This window comes from Calidris pugnax, unplaced genomic scaffold (genome assembly GCF_001431845.1).
Source record: "Calidris pugnax isolate Ruff unplaced genomic scaffold, ASM143184v1 scaffold197, whole genome shotgun sequence".
NCBI classification, from domain to species: Eukaryota; Metazoa; Chordata; class Aves; order Charadriiformes; family Scolopacidae; genus Calidris; species Calidris pugnax.
The window spans coordinates 1,855,842-1,878,285 of NW_015090936.1; the positions used below are offsets into that span (position 1 = coordinate 1,855,842).

General features: G+C 36.2%; 1 protein-coding gene across 1 annotated transcript; it reads right to left on the reverse strand.

The window, feature by feature from the left end:
• Positions 1 to 1,541: 1,541 nt before the first annotated feature.
• ATP1B3 (ATPase, Na+/K+ transporting, beta 3 polypeptide) lies at positions 1,542 to 20,688 on the reverse strand. The gene is made up of 7 exons (XM_014951757.1): positions 20,560 to 20,688; positions 15,648 to 15,755; positions 13,571 to 13,758; positions 12,784 to 12,834; positions 12,174 to 12,200; positions 7,114 to 7,200; positions 1,542 to 3,855 (listed from the first exon to the last, which is right to left on the reverse strand). Exons 1-7 carry the CDS (start codon positions 20,624 to 20,626, stop codon positions 3,685 to 3,687), a joined length of 699 nt encoding a protein of 232 aa, XP_014807243.1. The 5' UTR covers positions 20,627 to 20,688; the 3' UTR covers positions 1,542 to 3,684.
• Between the last annotated feature and the right edge of the window lie 1,756 nt (positions 20,689 to 22,444).

Genomic DNA, 22,444 nt, shown 5'->3' on the forward strand with positions numbered 1-22,444 from the left:
AACGGTTGCTTCTGAACACATTTATGCCTTGAATATTCTATTAATACAATGCCAAAGAAATCATCTGTCTAAAGATTTTTCATGCTAGATGGCATTAACAGAACAATTTCTTCTGTAGAAGAGAAAGTACTGGTTTTCAGGTATACCGACTACAAACATAAATTCATTAAAAGGCTTCAGTAATTTGACAGATTCAGCATGAATGTTGATGAGTTTTAACCAACTGCCTAACAAGCAAGAAGATGACCATTTCACTAGCAGGAAAGTCAAAGCTCTGAACAATTGCAAAAAGATAAAACTTGAGAAATTGCAAAAAGATAGAACTTAAGATTGAAGCTTCAACCATTCTGAGCTTTACAAATCCATACTCAGAGCTGCCCACATACTTTTAGTATCTAAATCTAGTTAGATCAGGTTAAGCCTTAAATTGCATTTAAAACATTGTAGGGCTTGGTGCAAAAGAAATGTATTTTTCCTTTCCAAATCTCCCACTGATAGAGGCAGGGTGCAGGGGATTAAAAAAAAAAAAAACAAAACAGAAAACAACTGCCCCCAACTCTTTGTGTCTATACAGATTCACAACTCCTTTAGTCTACAACCCTTCCCTCCAGTCTTCATTTGCACCCACATTTTTTCTTTTTCTCTCTACTGCTTGGGAACTACTACAGAACATTTCAGAAGGAATGGGTGTCTTTGTTTTAATTACTTTTGTCGTAGAAGCATCATGTGCCCAGCAGGAAGTAATCATAGGTCTGCACTAAATATAAGCTGCCCTCAAGGTATCATCTTATCTACTGCATGATAAATAAAACCATAACTATCAGTGTAACTAAACTCTTAACAATCTCCTCTTCTGCCTCCCTTTTGACTCTGGATGTGAATGTCACAGGTGGGGTGGCAGGGGCAGTGGAGTAGAAGCTGCCTCAACTCAAAGAGCAGAAGCTCAAAGAGAAGTAGCTCAAAGAGCTCAACTCAAAGAGAAGTAGCTGCCTCAAAGAGTAGAAGCTGCCTCAACTGAATTGGATAAGCAGGTTTACACAGCGGTGTGAAACAGCACCTGCAGCAACTGGACATTTCACAGTGTTTAAAAGTCCTTGTTCCAGAGTCGAAGGCGCTAAAAGTTACCCAATAAGCCAAAAACATATTTAACAGTATAAAAGTTAAACATTTCAGATTTCTGTTAACAACTTAATAAATTTAGATCTTTAAACAGAAATGAAGTCCAAGGAACCTTTACTGTAAATGTCACATGAAGAAAATTAGAAGTTTTTTCATGTCGTAATAGTCAATACACCTGTTTATAAATAACTGCTAGATCATTTACTTAAATTTTGAAGATACAGAAATAAAAATAAGGAAATAGTTCAGCTTAATTAAATAGTTTAACACCAGACTCTATCTACATACATTTTACATGCTAATTTTGATAGCTGAACCCTTTCAAAGTTTTCTTTCCCCCCTCCCCCCAACTGATAATTCTTATGTGCTTAAATTTAAAAAAAAAAACAAAAACAAACAAAAAAAAACACTTCTACAAAATCTAAGGAGAACAGGAGTTTATTGAATTCTACCTGTCTGAAAAGTGCTGGTGACGAGTTGCCATTTCATGCTTTGTCTATATAGGTAAGTTGAAAGAGAAATTGTTGCAAAAATCAGCTCATTTGAAAACTGAGTGTTTCTCCAGAACTTCTTACCAGTCCTAAATGAACACAAATGTGAAAGTTTTTTTACATGAAACTACACCTTTTCATTCTCAGATGCAACATCTATACTTTAAGTTCCATCAGGACTGTTAAAATACCTTCAGGCAGTATTAATATACAGAGAAGCAATTAGTCATATCTTCAAGGACCCAGGTATTCCAGCTCTAGAAGTGCATGATTTAAAACATTAGTAATGGAATATTTTCAAAGAGCATTCTTATTCAGTATTAATGCATGCTATTATTACAAAAATACCCATTGCATATTGTAAGGAACAACAATTTTTCTTTTGTAGACAACAACAACAAAGCATGCTGAGTGGTATCAGATCAGTATAAATCTATTTTTAATGAGGTTCAACACACTGTTCAAGTCCCACTAAAAGCAGCTTCCTCCAACTGTGCACCAGTGTAAGCTTGCACAGGTGTTAAAGCTTTACACTAATGTGGCTTAGACTGGCCTCAAACATTTTCACAGCACAGCATTAAGACTGGATCTCGAATTTTAGTACTCACTCACTCAATTTGTTTAAATACTAAAAACCACTAAAAAAAAAAAACCCACATAAAAGCACATTAAGTAACAAATTTAGGCTTAATGAGCAGAATATGCAGATATTTACACAAATGCTGATTTGCTGTGGCCTTTTAATATTGAGAAGACATCAGAATATGAACCTTGTGCTCAAAAAAAGTCCAAGACCAAAACAAAGAAAAAAACCTCCCGGGGAAGGGTAATATAAAAGCCATGTCAGGGAGACTGCAGAAGTTAGAACCCAATATGATGGGTCAATTTGATTTAAAGTGAGGAACAAATCAGTCTATTTGTAGTCACTTTAGCAACTGAATTAATAAAAATACTTAAGTTACACTGCAAGTAATCCACTTCAAGTCAATAGGATATTTCTATAAAGCAGGTGATGACACCAATTTTCTAAATGGGTGATGAGGAAATACAGAGGAAATCCAAGATGAAAGAGCAGACGAAGACGTAAAGCATGTTAAAATGATGCAACAAAACAGAGTATATAAATTAAACATGAATGTTTAATCAAGACAATCCTTTTTTTTTTTAAACATAGGTTTTCAGAAAAATTTCTAATTGGAAAATGAAAGCCTATTCCCACAAGAGTGAGGCCATTTCTTTCAACCAGCTCTGTTGTACAACTGTTACCAGGACCCTAAACAATTTAAGTTGTTGTATATTGATATTTCTGAACTAAAAAGTTTTAAAATATTGTATAGATTTTATTTGTGCTCCACATATCGCAAGCAATTAACAACACGAAGAAAGATTCAATTCCTCAGCTAGAATACCAAACTCTATACCAAGTATTACATGTACACAATACTTGCACAGTGACAAGCACAAGGAAGTACTAGTTGAGCGTTACTTTCAGAAAACCATACCGACTTCTAAAATCCATTTCAGTTCTCCCACGCCACCCAGTCTACAATTTAAGGCATCTCCACACAGCCAGCCATCCACCCACCCTCTCCCAGACACACAATTTACGTTGGAGGTGTTTACTCTTACAAAAAGATCACTATGTCAACCAGGTACCATTTATTATTTATCCCTATAACTGTGTCAGCATTGAGATATGACAGTTAAACCAGTGTTAAATCAATACAATATTTACATAGCACAGCACATTAAGCTTGAGACACTCACTTGGGGGATAAAACCACATTTTAGAACAGAACAAAGATCACCATTATGTGTTTGAAAACAGCTATTTACAGGTCCCTATGACATAACTATAGTCTGTACACTGTTCCAATGGGGCAGGCAGAAGCAGGATAGGCATTTATTTCAAGGGATTTTAAACATACAATTTGGAAGCATATTATTATGCTACCCTGAACGCCACAAGCCACCTTAACACACTCCAAGGTGGTCTCATATCCTAGAATGGCATGTCCAACTGATACAAAACAGACAACACAACGTTTACTTTGTGGAGAATTTTTTACTCCTGCTATTCAGTCATCTCCACTTTGAAGGCAATTCGTCCCAGAAACTTGTCACGATCATCTTCATTTTTTAAATTAGGCGAGCCCAGGATCTTACACTCAATTGCTATTTCTTCTTTGGTACTGTTGGAGTTAATTGCTAGTTGAACAGCCACTAGAGGCTGTAAATAGTGAGCCTAGTAAACAGAAAGATGGGGAAAATATTTGAGATACCAGAGTAAGTTAGCATTTAAATTAACATTTAATCCATCAGAACAGTTAAGAAAAAAGCTAATTAAGAACCCAACCTTTCAAAGCCCAATCTGACCCAGGTAAGACTTCCCCCCCCCCAGATTAGATAGTCAGGTATACACTCTTCATACTGTTTCTTAACTAATACATTCAACATAATTTAGGTCAAAGACAGTATCTCCAAGAGGCATATGATTTTACCCCTCTCTATTACATTGGGTCCAATTTTTCTAGAAAATTCTACTTGAAACAGCCTCTGAAATGTTCTTCCTTCCTATCCATTCTATTGCCTCTTCTGTTTGTTTTTGGGTTTTTTATTCTGATAATTTAAGTGATTTTTGTCAGAAGCATGATTCAACAAATACTAGTAAACTAGCTTCCCTTCCACACTATCCCATTTACTTTTTTAGCAACGGTCCATTCTAAAATGAGTTATCTGTTTAATACCTTTACACAGAAACCTTTCCTTGAACACTCTAACAGTATCCTGGTCGATCATATTTGGAGGAACAATTACAATTATTGACTCCATTCCCTATAATAAAAATGAAAACTTAAGAATGAACGTAGAATTATATTATTTCTCAAGTCCAAGTAAATTAGGACAACTTGAATTCTTTCATAAAGCACCTATGAATTAAATAAGAGCTTATTTATAATACACTGTTAAAGCAGCATTTAATCCAATATTCATGAAGTATTTCCATAATTTAGTATGTTTTTTAGGTCACTACTGCTGACTGCTGATTAAGCAAAATTTTTTTTTTTTTGGTAAAAATTCATATAAGCCAGTGGGCTAAATATGACACTACAGTATTATACAATTGTAATTGAACAAAATTTTGGATTAGTTTTGTTTTGCTTTTTTTTCCTCTCATTAATTTAAGAGACTCCTTAATACATTTCTGTTATTTTCAGGCTATCTTCTCCACTAAAGAAAGCACTACAGAATACTTGAAGTCTCATTTACATAGAATGATGGCATCGAAGCTGACGTGCTAAAACCTTTAATGTCCTAGTAAGAAGTAGATTGACATAACTGCTTTCCTTGGATGGTTATTTTACTAGATCAGGAATTTTCCTGTGCTTCTATAAATTTCAAACTGGTAGGGGAAATGAAGCTAGGGAAGGCACTCGCAAGATTCTCTGGTTTTAAGGGTGATACTGCATTTGAGGTACTAACTCAGGTTTCTAAAAATCAGAAATGAAATTCCTGGTTTTCCTCACAGTTCTCTCATCACCAAGATTTTTCAAATACGTACATAAATTTCTGTGATGTTTTGAGGACAGATGACACTATAATGGACTTTGATTCAATATAAAATTTGGGGGGGGAAGGGAAGAAGAGAACCTCATTAAATACTACAGATATCTAAAAAAGGTAATAATTTCTAAGGTCAGGGAGTTGGGTTCATTGTGCTAAGCAGCAAAAGGGAAATAACCCTTCTGGACCATAAAACTGTAGATATTAGTACTCTGATGGATCCTACTTTTAGTACAAGAGCAGCAAGATCAGTCAAGTCCTCTTAACTCTGTTACAGAATAAAGGAATTCAACAATATCCACACTGATACAATTTAAAATTCTGTCGAATAGCCAAGAAATCAATCCAGTCTCTTGAGACCTAGACAAACACCTCAACCTCTCACAACTCTTCTTACTGCCTCTTCTTCTTCTTCTCAATATACTAATGTTATCAGAATTGAGCCTCACATGAGCAAGAATCCCTCAAACCATAGCCCCTATCCCACGTGACAAAGCGAATATGAAAGGACATTGAACCAAAAACTAAAAAAGAATAAATAAATTTTAAAAAAAGAGTTAAAAAAAAGAAGTGAAACTTTTTCTTAATCATGTTAAGTCAAGCAAGGAACAGCACTGAATTTTGCCTGACTTCATTACTCTCATAATCTTTCCTCTTCCATCCGTATAGCAGCAAGATAAGAATTTTGTCAGGGCAGTTCTTCACCCCGTCTTTGGTACAAACTACCTCCTAACATCTCAAGGCCTACTGATGCTGTATTTTGCATTTCTTAGGGAAGAAGCACTCTCTTTCCCTATTCTTTCATTCCAACGAGGGGACAGAGTATGTACTGACTCTACCTGTTGGAAGCACAGGTTGACAGTCTTTCTCTAATCTTGTGTTTTTAAGAAAATTGATGATTTACCAATTCAAAAATCTGGCAACAAAATGGAAAACACAGACCTACCCTTAAGTACATAAAAGCAAATGTTGAAGAAAAACAAGCTCCTTCCTCATTAGTAAAAGCCATGTGAGGATAAAAAAAGCTTATGTGAACTTCTGCAAGTAAGAATAGAGTACAATGGAAAAATAAGTGGTAAAGTAATAATTTAGTACAAAAATCACTTTGGGGACATTACAGTCACCCACTGTGGTATACTATGGATCCAATAAATTTAAGTTGAGAAGGTACTTTTATCTTCAGCAGGGAACAGTGATGACATTTATTAGACTAAATAACTTTGTCAATAAGAGGCAATATGATTTTGTATTTCATAGAAGGTATGGATTTTATGTACGTAGTTATCACAATTTGATTAAAAAAAAGCTAAATTCAAGTTTGAGAAGAAATAGAAGTTTTAACTCAACATATTCCGTGTCCATAAAATAGTGAGCTTTGGGGTTGCTTAAAACTCAAGTGTTCTTCAATCAGATAAATACAATTTCTGTCAGAATATAATGAAGATAGATGGAGCAAGCAAGCAAAAACAAATATAAGAAAATTAAAAAAAAATAATAATTAAAAATCTGCTACCTTGAAGTGCTTCTTCATAAAACAGAGCAAATAGAAAAGATGACCGCAGAGCCACAAAGAAATATAATCAACAATACCATAATGAATTCTAAACTTGATATCCTATACATAAACCCCAAGGACTAACTATGAGAAACTGTACTGTAATACAAAGAACAGTTCACTTTTGCTGATTTCCCTGCATTCAAAAGGATTCCAAAGGATATCATTGACCAAAAAGCAGTGACCCTTAACACTGCTAGTACACAGCCTCTTCCTCATTAGGTCAATTCCCTTTGTCTGCTAAAACATATCTCAAATCTCATCAAGCACTGTAACTCATTACAAAATACAAACTTCAGGATCAATCTGATATTAGTAACTGTAAATGTAAATAGAAAAAAAAAAACATTTACAAAACGAAGACCATCATTAAGGCATACTTACATGCAAGCTTTTCCCATAGTAGGGAAAGTACATTAAGTCAATCAAGCCGTCAGGAGGAAAATAATTTATCTCGACCGCGCCTTCTTCCTGTGATTGGAGATAGCAACAGAATTAAAAGTCAACATCTGCTTGCATAGAAATGAATGCAAAATTACAATTATAACCCAATGATAAAAGTGCAAGATCCCTAAAAATAGGCAACTGAGCTCCCAAGTCTTAGAATAACTTCCAAAAAAATTATTTTTGGCAAACAGTTACATGCTGCACAAGCCTGCTACGCTAAGGATTATTAACAGCAGTATCTAAATTAGTAATCAAGTCAAACAGCTTGCTTTCACGTTTCTCTTATGAGTCAAAGAAAAGGAGAGGAGGGAACAAGGATATTCACCGCAATGAATAATTTGACAGCAACCAAAAAAGCCTCATTTATAAGTTAAAATCCCAGCTGTCCACAAGCAAGCCTGTATATTTTGGTGAAACAACAGCACATCTGTATTTAAGTTAAAGACTAATGTCTGTTTAAAGCCTGGTTTTTAAGCCTCTCAAATTTGGAACAATACAACCCTTCACAAAGAACTCTAGCACCCTCCCTGCAACAGTGTAGTATTCCTTTGCTCAGTTCGCCTTAGAACACAGGCTACCTAAAAGGAATCCCAGCTTTAAAAGGGTGATGTTACTAGAGTTTCTGTGTGTCACCACCACCTTAGAGGAACAACATACACATGCAAGCCTTATGGCTACACTTTCCCCTGTAATCCCAAATCTTGTAATACAAAGCAGCTACCTATGAAGTTGCTGCCTAATTTCTGCCTGAGTCGTCACCCAATCTGTAAGATACGCAAAATCGTATGTGTGATTGAGCTGCCCCAGACACTGGCTATCAGTATAGCAATGCACAGACGCATGTTCCTATATACAGTATTCCTCAGGACTGTGTATCCTGGCAGCGTGTCAAACTACCACAAGTTCAAACCACTAGGAAACGCCCACATCTAATGTGACCTTCTGTAATATATTAAACATATTATCATGACAAAGGGAAATGCCACTAAAACAACCTCCCTAAAACGCTAAATATATCTTCAGAATATCACTGCTTGTTCAGTGGAATTCACAAATTCAAAGCATTAGTAACTTCGTTTTTTCTATACTACCAAACATAAGAGCTGCAATTTTAAAAAGATATACTACAAAGTTCAGAAGAGAACTGTATTAACAGAACTAAGCAAAAGAGGAAGATCAAAAAGTAGTAAAGAATAAACCACAGCTCAAGAATACCTTCTCCTCACCCCTCAAAAAACCATACAATATGTTGTTGAGGATATAACCACATTTTTGTTCCCTTACAGAATTATTGCAATTCTTCAATATATGTTTATTAAGTATTCTGGACCTTAAGCTAGCAAATTTAATAGCTAAGTAGAAATGCGTTGCTTTTCACCATTATTCTTCATTTTGCTTTAAGCTCATGCAGCTGAAAATACTAATTTTTCAAATATCTCCCTGAAATACAGGTTAAAAAAATCAGAATATAGAATAACATAAGATAAATAGGAGTAGAGCGGTCTGGAGCAGCTAAAAACAAGGCATGCATGCAGTCATATATATATACGCATTAGGCTATCAACGCAATAGCAGAGAGGTTCTGCGACATGCAACTGCCTGTCTCATGCAATTGCTGTGGGGTTTGCAGTTTTCTTTAATTAATTAATCCTAATTAACACCCCTACACAACTGAAAAAAAAAACCCTACACCTAAACAAGCTGCATTTGTTGAAGAGCTTCAAGAAACAGTCCATTACTGAGTATCACTTTTCTGCTTACCATTTACAATTTCCACAAAGGCAGACAGCCAGCAAGTCTAAAAATCAGACCACTTAGCTGGACAGACAGACTTCCACCTCACTTACTGGGTCTTTATTAAGACCATGTCTTAGAAAGAGCAATTTTGCAGATGTTAAAATAATGTACAAAGACCAAAGGAAAGAACCTGGGTCAAGACTGGTCTGTAATAATGAAAAAATGGCACAGAAAAAAGAACAGTATCCATTAGTGAAAACTGTAAAGCACCTAAGATTTCTGTCGCGAAGTAACTCAGATGCTGAGTGTATTGACAGTAGCAAGGCACGTAGTGTCATTCATACAGCTGTTCTTCGTTCTTGTAAATTAGAAAGTGATACCTAATACAAAGTCAAGATGGTCACTAAACAGCAGAAATATACATATTTTGGAATTCAGGCTCTTTTCTGTAGTTAAATAATGCATCGAATCTACCAATTTTCAGTAAGGGTAATTTTAACTTGAAAGAATACTACCACAAGATGTTCCAGCGCACATGAAATTGTGCACCTCTAGCCCCAAACTAAAGACCTAAAATGCAGATCTTTAAACTTGTTGGAAACATAATCCTTTCTTGGCTTGTTTCTCTTTGTGGAGATCCTCAAGACTACAGCAGGTCAGTTCCTCCAGGGCGTAGATGGAAGAACCAGCTCTAAGTAGTGTCTGACACTGCAAACACTCACTTCCCTGATCTACAGAAATTACAGTGATGACAGTTACCACTTTGTGGGGGGCAAAGGAGGAAGCATCCCCAACTATCAAGTGTGCTGACTTTGAAATTACAGATCTATCCCAAATCTTTCTATTTTTAAGAAATCCCGCAGGAAAACTGCGGGGAGAAGAAAGAAGAATTGCCTCACAGCAGAATGCCGGAAGAGCATAAATTTCAATGTGAAAACCTTAAATGACGTTTCAGGTGTCAAAGGCTGTCAGGATACACAGACAGAAACTATTAGGCTTATTTTTTATTTGACAGCCTTGTCCTCTTAATTAAAAAAAAAATTATTTTTTTTTCCATTTTGAAGTCAGATTGTGTTAAGTCCAAGCAGACACTTCTCCAAATTGCTCTCAACATATGTAAAACTAACTACTCTGCTCAATTAAATCACCTTTCAAGCAAAATCCATCTTTGTCACTCAGATATTAGAGATTTCCGATGTAAAATTGAAATTACTAGTAAGTTGCTTTTGTGCTATGAACCACACAAACATGCTCATATATGCTATGAAGCTAATACCCATCGTGGGGTTTACTTTCAGAAATGCGTGAGACCTGGATTAAATTTAGCAGTACACCTTGAATTCTTTTAATCCACATTTTCTGGCACAGAAGGAAAAAAAAAAACCCCCTAAACCCAAAACACTGCAACAAAACACATCAGTTACTTGAAGACTAGGTGAACACCCTGAATAAGAGAAGCAGTAGAGAAGCACAAATGACCACTACGCTTCAACTTCTGTTATGAGCCAGTATTTGGGGAACATCCAAATACAGTGGCAGATGCAACACAATTATAAATTTGTCTGCAAAATGCACAAAAGCCCATCAGCTATCCTTCTCCGTCTTTCCAGTGTGCACACAAGGACCAAAATTCACATCCATGCAATCTAGAAGAGCCACATGATATTATTTCCAGGTGAGCATTCACCTTATCCATTACGGAAGAGGAAGAGACCTGTATACAGCACTCACATTCTATATGGTTATACGCATCAAAAGAAATAAAAATGGAATTGGAAACAAGACCTCATAAACTATTGTAAAGAACAGCATAATCCTTTAAGAGTTTCGATAAGCAAGGGGCATAACAGAAAGGAGAAGTTTTGTAAAAATGAAGCATAGACAAAAGGCGAAAATGGAAATTGTTGATGCCGTTTTGTTGTCTACAGAGAAGAATGAACTGTAACCAATACTTAAGCTTTCCCAAGCAGGTAAATCATGATGAGCTAGGGCAAGAATAGAATAAGATAAAATAGATGCATTCAAAGTGACAAAGCCTGACAAATATTTTCCCTGGAAGTCACTGAAGAACTAGTGAGATTAATAACCTTAAAATCTAAACCCAATACACTTGTGTAGATCAGAGAAATTCTAACTGGATATGGTAAAAAGCAGTACTTCGTACTTAAAGAAAGAGGATGCAAGAAAATACATACCATAAGATAAAACACAAGTATCTCAAAGGGTAAAAAAATAGCAAAAATATCCACCATAATCAACAAAGTTGTTATGAAACTTACTCTTTTGTTAGTCAGCTAAGAGGATAAGTAAAAGCATCATCTGTGATTTGCTTAGTATAGCTTTTACCACTGTCTCAGAGAGCATCCATATAAGAAAGCTGAAGAAATACTATTATCATAAAATAGGATTACCATCAATATTTTATAAATCACTTGAACATGAGTTCTCAATACCTCACAAGGCATTTCAGGGGGAAATGATGATGACTGTCCTGGCCCCTATTCAGTGTTTTCAATATGGACTCACGAGGTGTAAAAGTTCATTCATTGATGGCATCAAGGCATAAGTGGTTCAAAACACATCAAGGATCTCAATCCCATTAAAATGATTGTGAAAAATTACAGAGCAGGAGGCAAAAGTAGCAACATGAAATTCAAAGCTCTGAGTTTCTAGAAATCACATATACAAATACAGACTGAGAAATAACCAAAAGAAAGATCTGAGCATTAATACAATTAAAATAAAGATCTGATGTATTACAAACAGCAAATTCACCTCAAGAGACATCGTTACTTCCAGCACGATGACAGAGGGAAAAATTGTCACTAACAATACCTCAGCTAGAGGCAAACTTCTGTCTCGTTTGGGATACCACATGATGAAAAACGATAAACTAGTGAAGTCAAAGATGAAAGAGTACAAGGTAAAAGTAGAAGGAACTTAATTGCTTTATCCTGAAGTAACAAATAATTCCTCCAACAGAACAACTTTTTTTAAGCATGGACACAAAAAAATCAGCCTCAAATAAGAGGAGAAAGCACCTTTACTTGCAACAGACTCTCATGGGGAGACCAAAACTTTGAAAGGTTCCACAAAAATCAAGAATTAAAATTTACGCCTACCACAGGGACCAAGAGTGAAGGCAGGAACTCTTACAGTTTTTGCCTCCTTAATTACTGAAATTTCCCAGCCTACATTTTTATCCAGTCACCTGAAGCTAAAAGCCACGGCTCCATCCCTTGCTTAAGCTACTAACTTACCAAGGCTTTCACTGCTCCCCAAGCAGTCTAGGAAAAATATGCAGAAGTCAAAGTAATCATTATTGTTGCCATAAAACATTCTGTGTAAATCCATTGGTACACAACAAATATGCACAGATTAGCCGTTACTATAAGTAGTTTATACTTGATTTGAAGGCAATTTTTACTTGCATAGTAACATTAGTTTCCACACTGTGTCTTACCCATCATTTATAAAATTGTCTAAGGTGCACTTGCAGCATGGAGAAAAAATAAAAATATAGGTTATGAAATGGGAAAATAAAACATAACTCACAGTAAATAAATAAATAAACAAACATGACCACAAATTACATGTATGCTTTTTCCTCAACTCTAAAGCAAGTCAGGTAGCTCAAGTACATCTAAAGATGAAAGAAGAACAACAAAAAAGTATTTTTATAAGTACACTGAAGAAATTAAATACATTAAAACTAAACTAGACATACAGTAGATGAAAAAAAGAAAAAAAGAACAGAGTCTAACAAGAAAGGGAGTGAAATAAATGTTCTGACACAGTATATTACCTCACTTTTCATCCTAATCACAAGGAAAATTAACTACACACTTATTTCTTACATTTAGAACTGACCTTAGATGCACATTGTATACGTGGTTCTCCTTCAGGCTTTAATCCAATTATCTAAAGGAGAGAAAGTTAAAATATTTAGACTCTCTTTCCCTTTCCAGTTTTCCAGACTGAACTTGAATTTTCCCCCCAATTAATATGGCACAGTTCATACAGGGAGCAAATCTATCTAGTATCATTTCTACATGAAGCACAATTTTAGATTAGGATTAATATTTAAAGCATTGATTAGTTAAAGCTCAAATAGTGGCCACAGAAAGGACTATTTTCTTATTTTAAATTCAGCAAGCAACTTTAATGCCCCAAACCAGTTAGCAGTTGAGGTAACATATCACTGAAAAGTCAAAAACTTATTCACTCAGTAAAGTTTTCATCATCTTATACAGTTTAGGAGTTACAGAAAGCATTATATTCTAATTACATTTCTGGAACGTAGACATGAAGTAAAACACACTTTACTTGCACAGTGGTTTAGAATCTCTTACATAGAAAAGCAAGCAAGATCGAAGAGCACTGCACTGCTTAATATAAGGTTTTCAGATACTTTGATGCAAGTAATCAATGCAAATACTTGTAAGTATTAGAATGCTCAAAAAGCTTACTTCATTTTACTCTCTGTAACACACGAATTGTTAGACATTTCAGTAAATTACACTATTTCCAGAAATGCAAATGTCTTGAGAAGCTAACTGAACATTTATGTCAGTCCTTTTCTACAGTCATCTTTCATATAGTGGCACTATAGCACTTACACTAAGAATTAAAAAATAAAAAATAAGTAGGCACTTACTCTGTTCATTTTCACAAGCACGCAGGGAGTTCCTTTCGAATAGCCAAAGGTCTTATCTTCCATTCCAGAGCATTGTCCAAGCTCAGAGAGGTTAAATCGACATGCCTTCTTAACAGCAACATCATTCTGATCAAAAATCCTTCCTGGCGTACAGTTTATGTTTTGGGATTGCTTTGAATCATCATATGCTATGAAACACAAAGAGCTTGTAAGTCAATGGTATAAGGCATACAATTAGCCAGAAACTGCAGAAGCCCATATAAACATCGAACTTATAGTTGTTACTTGTCTAGGAGCTTTCTCACAGGACCATTTTCAGAGCACTATGTTTAATATCCATCTTAACAATCACTTATTTTTTCAAAGCCTATCAAGAAGTGGCACTGTGCTTGAATGAAAGTATAAAAAGGGTTATTACTAAAGAAATAATGCCACCCTGCTTTTCTAATTGTACCAATAATCATAGAATTGGCTAGGTTGGAAGGAATCTTTCAGATCATCTAGTCCAAACATGAACCTAACACCGATAAAAACCAGCACTAAACTGTATCACTAAGCACCATGTCTTCCCGTCTTTTAAATACCTCCAGGGATGACAATTCCATCACTTCACTGGAAAGCCTGTTCAAATGCTTGATAACCCTTTCAGTGTAAAAATTTTTCCTAATGTCTGATCTAAACCTCCCCTGGTACAACTGGAGGCCATTTCCTCTTGTCCTATTGCCTGTAACTTGGGAGAAGAGACCGACCCCCACCTCTTTACAACCTCCTTTCCGGTAGCTATAGAGAGTGATAAGGTCTCCCCTCAGCCTCCTTTTCTCCAGGCTGAACAACCCCAGCTCCCTCAGTCACTACTCATAAGACCTGTGCTCCAGACCCCTCACAAGCTCCATTGCCCTTTTCTGGACCCACTCCAGCACCTCAATGTCTTTTCTGCAGAGAGGGGCCCAAAACTGGACACAGCACTCAAGGTGGGGCCTCACCAGTGCCGAGCACAGGGGGACGATCACTTCCTTACTCCTGCTCACCACACTGTTCCTGACACAGGCCAGGATGCTGTTGGCCTTCTTGGCCACCTGGACACACTGCTGGCTCATATTCAGCCAGCTGTCAACCAACATCCCCAGGTACAATCACAACTTCACTAATTTCTGTATATAAACTAATTATGTTTTCTAAACTAATAAAGTATTACAATATAAGCAATCAAGTTTTTACCTGGAAACTAAACCAGTTTTCCTCTTGCACATGTTTATTTTATAAATACATAGGAAAACATCAAGTATTCCAATGACTAGTATTACATTTATATCAGGTAGCATAACTGACGTTATGCTAACATGCTGTTTCTCACTTTCTTGTGTTTCACAAATACAGAGATCACAGCTTCACAAATGCTCACATTTAACACGTTTTGTGGCTTTGCTTCCCTCCCTTCCACCCCATCCCTAGCTAAGCATGGACGAAGTAACATGGAAGAAGGGTAATGAAAGTTCATCCTCCATGTGAGAGCCCAGAATACACTGAGCTGCAGGAGAGGCAGGTACGCATTAATTGTAGCATTCCTGCCAGCTCCATGCTCTAAATTCAGTGTTTTAATATTTCTGCCTGCAAATACTGTGTATCAGGGTGAAAATGAATAAATTGCAATTAATTCTTAAGACTAAAGGACTCTCACTCAGTTACCAAGCCATTTAGATGAAGACTCATCAGTTAAGTTTTGATAAACTTTGCCTCCAACTACATCACCTATGTAATTTTACACTGAATTCTTTTGGCATATGTAACTTCTACACCTTGTAGCATTTAAACAACCATGTCACCAAAACACTGGACTAGGACACAAAACTCTCCATTACGTACTCACCGATTCCTCATGCTCAGGATCCCTGTCCGAGATAGGTATTGATGCTTACTTTTTTCTATCAAATATACACTTTAATAACACACGTGTCTAGAATAAGCCTGAACTTGCATCAGTTTTCATTAGCAATTGGTAACTACAAGTAAAAAAGGAAACTAGATTTCCTCAACATTAAGACTTCTGAATTACTTTGGGTAGTTGTAAGTAACTTACATTCGAGAAATTTTCTAAGTGTAGAGACGTATTCTGCGTATGACTGGGCATCACTCTTGTTGAAGTAAAATTCCAATGCAGTGTCTGGCTTTGGTGAAATCATAAGTCCTTAAAAAGAAAAACTGCAAGTAAAGAACTAAACAACTTCTCTTCCCCATGCCACTCTACCCTAGTCAGAAACCATATTCATAAATTGGAAAATACTTATCTGTAAAGAAACATCAACATTACCGCTATATTCCACCATACAGTAAGGTAATTTCTGTTTGAAGTCACTTATCAAAATCGACATGAATTAATACTTAAATTCCATTCAATGTAAAACTGCAATTCACAAACCAAACCCAACTGATTAGGAATAGCAAAATCAGCAACTTAATCATTTTCAATCAAAGAATTTTACCGATTCACTGCCCACTTTTCATACTCAGAAAATTAAACGTTTTAAGTAATTGAAATAATACCCCAAAGCACACCCAGAAAACCTCCACTTAAAGCTATTCTTCAAAGGTTTAGGCAATATAGACTGAAGCTATGATTGTATTAATCTCATGGAAACTCACAAGAAACAAGGTATTTTTTAAAACTTTACAATGCATAAAGATGGCTCGAAACATTTCCCCATCAAAACAGACAAGCCAAGTTAGTTGTTAGTCTTTTCCTCCTCCTCCATGAAACAGAAAGCTTAGATGTCATCTGTTTCATGGAGAATGCAAGAAACTTTACTAAACCACTGCACGCATGTCACTGAAAAGGCGTACACCTTGGTCAGGCTGCGGTAACTACGAAGGCTCGTGCGCTGCCTCCAGGCTGCTAGCACGGGGGACCTACGGCTGGCTTCACTCCGCCGCTGGCTGAGGGGACCAGGACAGGAACAATCCTCAGCCGGGAGCCACGACTGGCAGGAGAAACACGGACACGGATTACCCAATGCTGCAGTCCAGCTTTGTGTTGAAGGATGAAAAAGGCAGACACTGACATGGAGTTTGGGCCCTTGATAGAGGAGAATTGACCTTCTTCCCAGGACAGGAGTAAAGAAAGGGACAGAGTTAAATCTTAGGGATTCTTTTTGTGGCAGGTGAAAGCAAAAGGCACACTCTCTGCTAACACATACGGCCTTGTACCATCAGGAGTTGTCACTAAGACAGATACCTAATGCTACTATTATTCATCACAGCTTCAGTAGCAGATGAAATAGCACTACACCACCAGATATTGCAGAAGAGATTAAATCTGTTCAAAAAAGGATGTATGATTGATTGCGTTATTCACTCTACCTTAAAGTAACTCTTTTTAAAATATAAATAATTAGAACAGATAAAAACCCTGCAGTTGTGATTAACAGATGAGTGTCCATGCATCTGTCTCTTCAAGTATAGCTGACAATTGACACTGCAGTTCCACATAAGAAAAAAAAAACAACAACCCCCCCCCCCCAACCCAACCTCTTTTTTTTGCGTTATTCACTCTACCTTAAAGTAACTCTTTTTAAAATATAAATAATTAGAACAGATAAAAACCCTGCAGTTGTGATTAACAGATGAGTGTCCATGCATCTGTCTCTTCAAGTATAGCTGACAATTTCCCCCCCCATTACCCATAAAAAAAAAAAAACAACAACCCCCCCCCCCCAACCCAACCTCTTTTTTATCAGATTAGTTTTATTCTAAGCTAACATTAAAATGGTTTGATCAACATCAAATTTGGTATAAGGAAAGAAGTTGCTATTGCAGCAGCAACTAATTGTATCAGTTTAGGATGCCATGTAGTTTCCTATCCTCTGGCAAAACCAATCAAAACTAGATTTTCAAATGAATAAAATTTAATGCAGAAAACTCATCTCCCCAAATTAAAAAATAAGAATAAAATCAGGCTGCCTTTATACAAAATAAACACTTAGGAAGATAAGATTATGGCAGGAAGATAAAGTCTTATCTAAACACAACTTAGATAAGATGTTGGATTCTTAATACATTGCTGTAGTTAGTCAATCACAGTAAGCTTTTGGGAAGCATATAGGAAGTGCAAATAAGCAGCCCAGGTCTACTGAGGATTCCTCTATAGAAATGACTAAGCTTCTCATCCAAAGGCAGAAATTATTACAAATACTTTAAATTGGGCAATAATAAAGGCATATACTAGAAATTTATCATAGACAAACATCTTTTAGATTAAAAAAAAATATCCAGATATAATTTAATGTTTTTTTGTAGGATTTACAATAAATCATAAATTTTCTTTCCTGCATTAGCAGCAGTTAAATTATTTCCAGGCAAGCCACAACTAAATGCCGTTAATGACTGACAGTCCATATGACACTACAAATACCATTTTTGACTGCAGATGACTTTGCACCATTACAATCATCTTCTGGCCTCCACACTGGACTGGGATTCAGCAAAATACAAGATAATTAGTAACAGGGCTGAAAAATCACTGAAGGGGTTTTACATACTAAGGGATTTTGGAGGAGAAAAGATTGTTATTATCTATAGAATTATACTGTAAATGAAGGACTTAGATGCTGTTTTTTCAAAGTGAATATGACAAAGTAACTAAACTAGTCATCAATGAAGGAAACAATAATTTGAAGAGATTTATTGCTTCAGGGGAGCTTCAAAAACATCCTAAGAGGAAGGGACTGCTCCAATTCCAGTGGATCACAGTCTGCCTAGAGACTATGGTGTAAATTCTACAGAGAAAGCTATTTGAAGGACTGATGCATAGACTGTGAGAGATGCAGGATTTAGTCTCTTCTAGAGGAACAGAATTAGCAGCCTCAATGTTAGGATCACATCTAAGATTGTAAGAGAGATTATATTACCCTGCAATTCCAAGAGGGATTTAAAAAAGAGGTTTTTAAATCATTTGGATTGATTGATACTATTATATCCCAGTGCACAATGCAAGTCAAATATCAATTACAAAATAAATTAACTGTGAGATTTCCAAGAATGTTTAACACAAGAGTAAAACCTTTGACCTACGCCATCCAGGTTTTGTGTGTAGAATATTTTATATAATTTAAAGTTTTACAGCCAGGAACATGACATGTTTCACTGCAAGTGAAAAATGACAGAGTTAAAGAGAAACATTAAAACAGAAATAAGCAATTTTATTAACTTTTACGTATGAGTAATTAAAGACATCATTAATAAAAAAAGTTCATTCTGAAATGTTATGGGAATTCTTAAATTAAAAACTAATTGTGGCATATGTACTTTTTTAAACAAACATCCCTTACGACTTCTTTCAAAACAAAGGAAAATTAATACTGAACTATGAGAGGTACAAGAGAAAAAAAAAGTCACTCAGTTCCAGAATAAAGTCACAACTACCCACAGCTCCATCAACTACCAAGGTTCTGACTACCACAAAGGAAATGAGGATAAACAGTCAACTAAGCCACCCTCTTTTTTTTCCCCTTTTTTTTTTTTTTTTAAATAATCAGGTCTTTTAAAATTATTATTATTATTGTTCTTTCCTGCATTCAGCCCATTCTTTGTTTGAGAAAACAGCACAAATCCTCAAGAATCCCTTATAAGAAAAGGACATTTGTTAGAGAAGGCCTGAATTCTGCATCAAAACAAATTCTGTTCAGAATCCAGAGACATTTATCACGTTGGCCCAATTGCAACTTGCTCACACAAAGATTACTGTATCATCTTAAATGCTGATGCAGCTGTATGATGCTGGTTAATTTTAAGACTTCGGAGTTAAAAAAAAAAAGAAAAAAGTATTTTTAAAAATAATGCCGTCCAACTTCCACCAAAATATTAATATTGCATAGTAATTTAGTTTCACTGTGTTTTAAGCATAAATTTGGCCCCTAAGCCAAGTTATTATAAAATTGGAGATCTTACAAAATTTTCAGGTGGCCCAAGCATTTAAGTTGCATAGACAAATTAAATACTTGCACATTCTCCAAAAACAGTAGCTAGAAAACACTAATCTCTCTGTTGTAGTTAAAGTATGCAGAAGCATCTTTTAAACCTTTCAGAGTGAAAATCCCTAATTTTTTTCCAATACGGAGATATACCAAAATAGGGCCTATGATGACAGATTTTTGTGATATATTTAGATCAATCTTTAAAAAGTATAAAAAGGAGGAAAGAAAAGAAAATAAAAGAAAAAAAGAAAAAAGACAACTACCTTATTATTCATTTTTATTTGTGCAGGGTTTTTTTTTCCCTGTGATATCTAGCTCCTTGAACCAGCCAACAGTGGGACTGGATGGGCATGGATGCAAAGGAAGCAGTAGTTCCAGAAAGCAAGATCCCACTTTTAGGGGCAGCTACATGCGACATGGACTTAGCTTCATCATAAAACAGGATGCTCTCTCTTCAGTGGATCCCTACGTAATAGTTAACAACCCCTGGAATCTACAGACATTCCATGTTGGTTGAAAGCTATCTAATGCTATAATGGAAACTCTGGAAATGCCTTCATATCATAGTCCTTATGTGCTCCTGAGTAGACCACCCCCATAGCACAGCTGTTCTGTACTTTCTTCAAAGTATCAAATACTAATCACAGGTGGCCCTTCCATCTGATCCAAGAGATCTATTGGTTTATAGTATCTTTAAAGCAATTTGATTAAATTATAACCCCACTTTTACAATGGTATGTTGTGTGGATGTGCAGGTAAAATTGTGGTGTACATACATGGCAAATTCAACTGAAAATAAGAGAAAAAACAGCAAAAGCTAGCACATACACACAAAAAACTACTGACTGAGTTTATGCTATAAACATATATAACTTATCTCACACCAAGTTTTACCTTTGAAACCTGTAAGTAACTGAATAATAATCAGTTTCCCATAGGCAGTTCACACCTCAAATAAACTCTCAAATGAAACTTGGCTGTTAAACCAGACAGAGGTTTATGAAAAAATAAATACACTGTTACCTGGACTAGAAATCCGGTCACGATATTTTGGTATATCACTGCTCAGTGTCTGAAGCATAACCCACATTGTGAACGTGAAGAGTGCTGCTAGGAAGCCATAAAATACCAGATAGAAGAGTAAGATCAAACCTGTAAAGAAAAATCTAAAATTACTATTTTTGTTTCAGCTAATTCCACTACTTTTTTTGAAAAATCAATATGGGAAATAATCAATACAACGTTTGGTTTTAGTTGTGCCACCCCCCCAATCCCTTGCCACTCCTAATTGTAGATACAAATCAACATGCCACCAGCATACATATGTATTGCACAGTGTAGAATAACGTGTGCAAAAAAGTTTACTTCATACTTTCTGGCTCTTAAAATTTACAGAGCATTTTGGCATCTCTACTTTTAAAACAGAAGCATTAAAAATGGTTCTTTGAGCTCCACAGGAAAGCTGGCAAAGATGACTAAGCAGTTCATTAGAAAAAAAAATAGTTTCACTTGTTTAAGGGAATTACAGTTTTGTATCTGGAATGGAAGGGGTCACAGAGAAGACAAAAGAAGCGAGTGAAAAGATGAAAGTATTACACTGGATCCAGAAGAGGTAGGAAGCGACTGGTGCTTTAATAACATAGCTGATATTTGAGAGAACTCCACACGAGTGTTCATTCACACACACATCCTCTTACAAGAGACTTTGCAAGGTGAAAATGCTTTCTGCCTCATACTTCTGAAAGCAACCCAAGCCTTCTATTCAGACTTACCAGAAGTCTTTGTCTAACACATCCACCTGCTTTACCGATCTACCTCGGGGACCCAGCAATGTCCCTGGAATTCACCAATTACACAGATGTTACTGCCTTCAACTTGACAGCTGCTTACCAAGAGCTGCTCAGAACCCAAGGAGGCAGCCTCAGGGAAAGAGCCTGTTAGGACGCGGTACTTCTCTATCACTTAACTGCAACAGCGTGCTAAGGGAGAAAACTACGTAAGAAAACAGCTTGAGAACTTACTGTGATGAAATGGGTTTATTTTTTTCCCTGTTCTCCGCCCCCTGCCCCATCCCTCCCCTTTTTCATTATGTATGCACAGACATGCACTCTGGATACACAGATCAGTTGTTTACTGAAAAAGACGAGGCAGCAGACAGGCCGAACTTTAAAATCTTACTTTAGAGTTGACAGGGACTCAGATCAGCTGCAGCGTGTGAACTGTGACTGAACACTTGAGACTTAAGGACACACGTGTAGACATTGTCAAAAAGTATGGGAGCTATACAAGTATTGAGGAATTCAGATGCTCACTCAGAGAGTCATCTTCAAAACCCTTCTAATTCAAAAACATAACCAAACAATGATGCAAATAAAATTTTTATGAAATATTCTAGCTGTAAGGCTGCTATCAGGAAGCCAAAGAGAGTCAAGAGAAGCACATCAAAACCATTACGCAACATTCTACCACTGACACTTGATTATATGAGAGCACCAAGTGCAGCATTTTTCACCCTTTCAAAGAAGAGGAAAAAGCCAAAATGACTGTACCCCAGTGACAAGTACTGTCCACTGGAAGACGACAGAAGGAAGCCTAACCCTGGATCCTGTCCCAGAAACTATGCTTGCATTTTGCACTGAAATATTTTCTAGTGTACTACAGCCCCAGTAATCCATAACTGCTAAAGATGCAATTAGATGTATTACTTCTGTTAAGAATTCAGTGTACGTATTTTAAAATAACAAGATGGTTCCCAAATGATCTTTACCATAACATAGGTTCTGTGCAGCAACCAGCTGAATGTTACTGGATTTTGGTTTGGTTTTAGTTTTAAATTTCACATGTTGAGAAAGTTACTTACCAGCCTGCAATATCCTGATAGTGATCAGTTATTTAAAATATTTAGGAA